Consider the following 6,839-nt stretch of genomic DNA (forward strand, 5'->3'; position numbering starts at 1 on the left):
TCTGCCCCCTCCCTACCCCTGTGTCCTCTCTGTGGTTTTCCCCTGCTGCCCCCCGTCATGCCTTGCTGTGATATGGCCCCCTGCTTCCCTGGGGCTCCGGGGCAGGTGTCCAGTGTGCCCAGTGCATCCAGCGCTTTGTCCCAGGGTTCTGGTTGGGCTCGGGGCACCTGCAGTGCGGGTAGCGCAGTGCCTGCTGAGGTGATGCAGGTTTGCACCCTTTCCGCAACAGACACGTCCGCCTAGGGGGCAAGGCTGAGACTCCATTTCTCTTTCATCTGCGGTGAAGAGAGCCTTTGATATGCAGGGATGTCTGAGTGATAGTGATCGCAAGGGGCCCCTCTGCAGCCAGGCATCTCACCCGGAGACTTCATGGAGAGTTCTGTAACAAAGTAGGAGTTAGGCTGATCTTTGCATTTGCAAACTGCAAAGATTTGTCTAAAACTCAGGAACAAGACCTAACAATTAGCATGCTCACCTCTGGCACATGTATTCCCCTTCATCTGGCTTATCTTAATTACAAGTCAGCATAAAAAAGCCAATTAGCTTCTGTCGGACACTAACCAAGGTGATAAGCAGTGTGACACGTGACCACTCTTTCTAGAGCAGTGTGGCTGAGCCAGGCCACATCTCCTTCCTATGTGGATCTGAGCAAGGTTATTGCTAGGGTGTCCGCAGGTTGGACAGTGTTGAGTCACAGCTGGCTGTGCACTGAAGACTGACTTGAAAATATACCCAAGCTCCAGGCAAAATTCCTTGCTAAGATGTCATTCTTTGATAGTTCATAATTTACTCCCCCAACCCCCCAAGAATAAAGCCTGAGAACAGAGCCTGTGAGAAGTGCTGTTAATTAGTGTTCTGAAGCCCCCATACGGCTAGTTTTCCCAGCAATGGAAATGGTGCCTGGGAAATAGTACTTGTAGGAAACCTTTCTGCCACAGGGCTGTGAGCTTCCATGTATTGACGAGTATGTAACGCTTGTGTTTGGCAGGAGCTGGTGACCTTTGAGGACGTTGCTGTCTATTTGAACCGTGCAGAGTGGGAAACCATAGAGGAGTGGCAGAGGGATCTGTACCAGGGCGTCATGGTGGCGAATTATGAGCTCTTGACTTCTCTGGGTAAATTGCAGTTTTAACTCGGGGCTAAGATATCAGCCAGGGGGCCATGCTGGGAGCACAGCAGCTTCCTATTTGAATTGATCAAGATTTGCTGCGTTTTATGAAATGGTAATAGTTAAAGGGTTAAACACCTAAGCACCCCCAGTCCTGGGGGAGTTTAGTACTTGGAAAAACACAGGTCTGGGTCTCAAGCAGGTCACCAAATGTTAGTGGCTGCTTCTGGAAATGTAACTCCGGGTGAACGGCCTGCCCTGAGGTCATGCAGCTTTCCTGCCTGGGTCCCTGGCCCCTGGGTCACAGACTGCCCCCTTCCCTTGGTGTTCAGGTAGTGACATTGCAGTGCTGTGCATGAGGCACCAAGCTGCAGTGTGCAGCAGGCCAGGATGACCACATACCAGGCAGGCTGTCGGGGAGCAGGTCTGTTGTCACGACAGCTGATGGGAGAATTCCCTGAATCAGCAAGGTCGCTCCAGAGGCCTTGCCACTGTCTCCGGGATGGGAATGGGATAGCTAGCTCATTATCTGCGCACAGGATCTAAGCTGTGAGCCTGGGCCTAGCAGGCTGCAGTGGCACAAAGATCCCAGCTGCTGCTCCTGGGATGAGCAACAGCTAAGCCCCTGCTGGGAAGCCCTGTCAGCTGAGCTGGGGGCAGGTTCTTGTACACTTGTCAGAAAGAGCTGTGTCTGTCCTTGTCCCTGTGAATGAGTTCATCTGTGGCAGCAGCTCAGATGTGTCTCCTGCTTTTCTACATGGTTAAGTTTTGTTTCTGCTCAGGACTTCTCTGGCTATGGTGAAGCACAGCTTAAAGGGTTGCAGAGAGGACACTTCTTTCCTTGTTTACTGGCTGCTGCTTATAGGAATAAACAGTTATAGAACAACACACTCTTGTCTGTTCCTCAGGCTACCCAGGCCCCAAACCTGACATATTATATCGGATGGAGCGTGGGGAAGAGCCATGGGTCTCCACCCCGCAGAGCCCAGTGATGTGGGATGGACTCAACAGCAGCTCTCCAGGTAAGTGGTAGCAATCCAAACCTTGTCAGCAGCACTCACCTTGATAAGAAATCATGAAGTCCAGTGGCCTCCTAAAGGCCACGTTCTTGTCCTCCTTACAAGGGACCAGAATATCTCTGTGTTTCTCAGTTGCCCTTCTGTCCAAATCGCCTTCCCCTCCTCGTAGCCTGTGCTTGATAGTGTCTCACACTCTTTCCCCCTGGCCTGCCCAGAGTGGTAGCAATGTTGTGGGGAAACGGAGGCTGTCTCTCTCCTTGTGCAAAGGCTGCAGCTCAGCAGGGCCATTGCAGATCTGCATATGCTCCCTCTATTCATGGAGAATCCTCCCCCCAACTCAACCAGTGGGCAGGGTCATAGCTTCCTTTTCTAGACCTTTTGCTGTAGAACAGAAGGGTTTCCCCTATCTGGAAGATAACATCTGACTGGTTTCCCTGCAGGGGTTGGTGGGAACATGAGCTGGCTGGTGGGACATCCCTCAGGCTGGCAGCCTGGTGCTGACAGGAACTGTGTGCTGGAGGAGAGAATGGAAATCCTCCACCAAGGTGAGTGCTGGTCCTCCCCCTTCCTCATGACCTAGGCGCTGGAGCAACAAGCTAGAGGTGGACCCCAGCCCTCACTCCTGTCCCCAGCCTCCTGTGCTGTACCTGGCTCTCCAGGGCATGTATGGCTGAGACCTCTCCCATTGCTGCTCAGGCAGCATCCCCACACCCCCAGGCAGGACTTGGCTCTCCTGCTCATCCAGCCAGTGCAGGGGCTGTGGAGCCTGGGTGTCCTTTAACAAGTGAGAGTGGCTGTTTCTAACTGGAGGGATTTCACACTGTCATCATCTTTCCCGTTCCTTCAGCACATTCCCTCTTGTGTTGCTACTTGCTGTCCCATTGCAGTGGCCCTGCCAGGAAGAAGACAGACTTTTCCCAATCCTCTCTCTGCAGGTGGGCGGTGCATGCAGTGGCGTCTCCGTTCTAGAAGACTGCTGAACAAGTTCAATTGTGTCAGTGGTGGGAAACAGTTGGAGACAATGGCAACCAAAAGAGGGATGGTGCCAACTGAAAACCAGGACCAAGAAAGGACAGGATCCTGGCCTGGGAAGGAAGTAGAAGTAGCAGAAGAACAAGAGGTTGAGCCAAACCAAAACCAAACCACAGATCTCCAACTTCATCCGGTGATGACAAGACAGAACAAAAAAACAGATTCTCAGCAATGTGTGTGCTGTGATCCAAAGGAGAAGCTTCAAGACAGTGTCCAGAAAAGACTATACACCTCCAATGAAATGAGGCTTTACCTTGCAAACAAGAAACAAAAGATTGATGGTTTAAATGAAATTATTTTGAAAGACCACTGTTATTGTGCAAGGAATAAGACACAATTTTTGAGCAGCACTCTATTCCCATGCATTCTGAGAGACCACGACTATTGCAGAAATGGCAAGGATGTTGTTACAGTACTTAGAGACCATGAATATTGTCAGATACAAAGGAGTAATTGTCAGAAACAGATGAGTGGCTCTCAGAACAGAGTTTATAAAGGTGCTGGTTCTGCTGATAAGTCTCGTGCCATGATTCACAGGCTAGTAAAGCAAAAATCACAGTTACAAGTGGGGCAACTAATCAGGAAAGCTAAGCAAATTTTGTGGCGTTATAAGCGTTTTGTCAACAAAAGGTTACGCTTTCCACGGGACTCCTCAAGCACAGACTGTTTTTCCAGACCTGCTCGATCAGCAGCTGTGTCTCCTGCAAGGGCAGAAGACAACCCCATGGAGGGGACTTGTGGGGCATCTTGCCTTCCTGTGGAGCAGGAATCTGTTCCCCCACAGTCTCAAAATGAAGATAACCCCCAAGAGCGGCCACTGGAAGCGCCCCATGCCCCAGCAGGGTCATTTGAATCTACAGCTGCACTCCCACCCCCAAAAGCAGTTGCAGAGGTGAAGGAGGAAGTAGCACGACCTGTAGCTTACGTGGAACATGTGCAGCAGTGGGCATGCCCACTCCAGAAACTTGAGGCTAAGCAAAATGTCGAAGGCTGCAGATTTGTTAATTCAGAATATGTGTCACTACATGATGCTTATGAAATGGTCATGCGGACTGTAGATCAAATGTTAGACCGTGTATGCCAAACATTTGAACTTGGTGGCTATGCTCAGCGTAAGGATGTTTGGCCCATAGTTATTCAGATAGACAGTTGATGACCAAAAAAAGAAAAGAAAAAAGACAGCTGTTCTTAATACCGTCAAGGTAAACAGTTAGGACTTTCTCCCTGTTGCAGAACGTCTTAAGGTGATTTAACAAAAGAAACTCTGTAAAATGCACATTAAGTGGAATTAGTGCCCAAAGGGATACAGAACTTATTCTGCGGTGCCTGCTAGGGGAAATGTGATTGTATAGGACTTATGAGGTTCATAGGAGAAAAGGCCAAAAGCAGGGAAAGGGAAGAATCAGTGTGGTTAAAAGAGGAGGAAGAATGTGGAAATGGAGAGAAGAGGGAATAAAGGGCAGTTGCATGTAAGCAGTCTGCTGATCAGTGCATTTTTCTGGCCAGGCTGTTCCTGATCACTGGTGGTTTCCATCTTCTCATCAAGCTCTATTACAAACTATTTTATGCATGGGTATGCTCTCTAGTCTGTCTATCTGGGTGAGAGATATGCTAGCAAACATAAAATGGCATAAACATAAAAAAAATGGCAGCTCATTTAAATGTGCTCAGGCAGGGAGGAATTCTCCTGGGTTCTCCTTAGCTCTACCTTGATGCAGTCAGCACGCACAGTTCTCTGCATGTTCCCAGTATTTATTTAAGCAGTATGATTGAAGGAAAGTCTTTAAAATGGGAATACTCTCCCATAATATTAAAGGAAATGTTTTTTCGTTCGTTTTTTTTTTCTGTCAGAGTTTTCACCTATCACTTGTAAAGCTGTTAGGGGCTTATCACAAACCCTACAGCATTCACTTTCTAAAAGTATGAAGAAAAAGCAGTACTGTTTAGTAGAACTGTATTATGGGAACATTGTTAAAGTTGTAGGCAGATGGCTGGGTTGCTGACTAGGCTCTGGCAATCAGAGAAGTTGACAGAAGTTAAGGAAAATTCTGTAAAAGATGGCTGGATTTCAAAGGTTGTTACGGGGGAGTAATGTGGAAGACTGCTGAACTTTGCAGGTAACTGAAGGGAGGTCTTTGTGTCCTGTTAAAGAAGAGAGCTTTGCAAGACCAGTAGTACCTAGGGAAACATAATACTAATTCCATACAAGGTTGAGATTACCTGGATAACAAGTATCCAAAATGCCAAATTTGAGTATGAACAAAGCTGGGACTAATGGGGGGAAAGGTAAAGGTGGGATATTTATTTGAGAGGGGATGAGGATGATAAAGGGGAAAAACTTAGAATGGAAAAAGAGAACAATAAAAGGGAGAAAAGGCAGAAAGGCATATGATCTGGACTGTTTGGGAGTCCCTATCAGGCAGCCCCTTGTCCGATTAATGCAGCTGGAAGTGGGTCAGTAAACCTGTTTTTCCCACTGTACTCTCATCTGATCTTTTTCTGTCATCAGAAGGGACATGGTGCATCATCCCTAGTGTTGGTCACAGAAACTTGGGAATTATTCGTAACATAGATAAGAGAACAGCTGGAGATGCTACCTAGCAACATGATCTCTCCCCAGCCTTCTCTAACAAGACAACCTCTGTTTTGCTGGTGGTCTCAGGGCACTTAAGGCAGTGAGAGATCTGACAGATGCACAGCCGTTAAGCAGGGCAAAAGAGCTGCATGGCAAGCTGGAGTGGTCTGTGCACAGGAAGGTCATGCTACATGAGATTCTGTTTGAGGATCAGAAGGAAGACCTCCTTCCTTTTAGAAAGATGAACATTACTAGCTCAAGAAGCTAGTGTGAGGTTTGTCAAAAGTTGCAGTTGTGTCCTTGGATATAAATATTACCAGCTCTTCCTGTCACAGGAATGTGCAGATAACACAGGTGTGACAGTCAGGTGTCATAACTGCAGGCTGCTGTGCCAGTGTGGAGAATGTTTACAGCAAAAAAAATCCCTGGTTATTAAGAAGCAAATTGGTTGTCTTGGGCTTTGCAGCTCTCGCAGTCCTATGTGGAAAAGGCTCACAAATGTCAGGGCTGGAAATGTGGTTTGTGCTGTGGGCAGCTCTTGAAAGAGCACCAGTGTTTCATGCCTGTGGTCAAAAAACCTGAGATGACTTATGGTCTCGAATTGGTGCAGAAGACTGAGATCTGTGTCCTGAATTAAATTTTGCCCAGGAGTTAGCAGGAGAAGCATCACGGGGCAAATAAAGGGTGGAAAGGAAAGTCGAAGCAGAGGGGGAGTTCAAAGAGGACGGCTGCCCCGTGGACGTTTTTGGGCTCTTCATACGCAGGCAGTTCCAGGGCCGTGCCTGCATCGTGCCCAAGGGTGCCACGGCTCCGGCGTCTTATGGAGCTTCCGCGAGAAGAAGGGGACGCGCAGTTAACAACAGAGCGGGTTAAACTGCTGTGTCCAGTAGTCCCCAGCCTCAGTACGGGTGTCACGGATTTTCACCTTTTTGCTTGAAAAGCTAAGAGGCCTTCCGCGAGCAGCGCTATTTGGAGGTTTTTTCCTCTGTTTTTTCAATACGGTGTATCCCAAAAAGCTTTTTTTTAAAAAAAAAAGAAGAAGAAGAAGAAGAAGAAGAAGAAGAAAGAAAAAGAAAGGAAAGAATAAGAAAACGGGAGATAAGAC

General features: G+C 48.0%; 1 protein-coding gene across 1 annotated transcript in view; it reads left to right on the forward strand.

The window, feature by feature from the left end:
• LOC146587781 (uncharacterized) overlaps nucleotides 1-4,991 on the forward strand; it is a 7,323-nt gene extending 2,332 nt beyond the window's left edge. Inside the window, exons 3-6 of the mRNA XM_085319005.1 lie at nucleotides 966-1,115; nucleotides 2,017-2,130; nucleotides 2,568-2,672; nucleotides 3,063-4,991. Of these exons, the coding sequence (XP_085175131.1) occupies nucleotides 966-1,115; nucleotides 2,017-2,130; nucleotides 2,568-2,672; nucleotides 3,063-4,312 (1,619 nt within the window). The 3' untranslated portion in view covers nucleotides 4,313-4,991. The remainder of the gene's footprint in view (nucleotides 1-965; nucleotides 1,116-2,016; nucleotides 2,131-2,567; nucleotides 2,673-3,062) is intronic.
• The last annotated feature ends 1,848 nt before the right edge of the window (nucleotides 4,992-6,839 follow it).

Source organism: Rhea americana, unplaced genomic scaffold (genome assembly GCF_003343005.1).
Source record: "Rhea americana isolate MKP2758 unplaced genomic scaffold, rheAme1 scaffold_567, whole genome shotgun sequence".
Classification (NCBI taxonomy): domain Eukaryota; kingdom Metazoa; phylum Chordata; class Aves; order Rheiformes; family Rheidae; genus Rhea; species Rhea americana.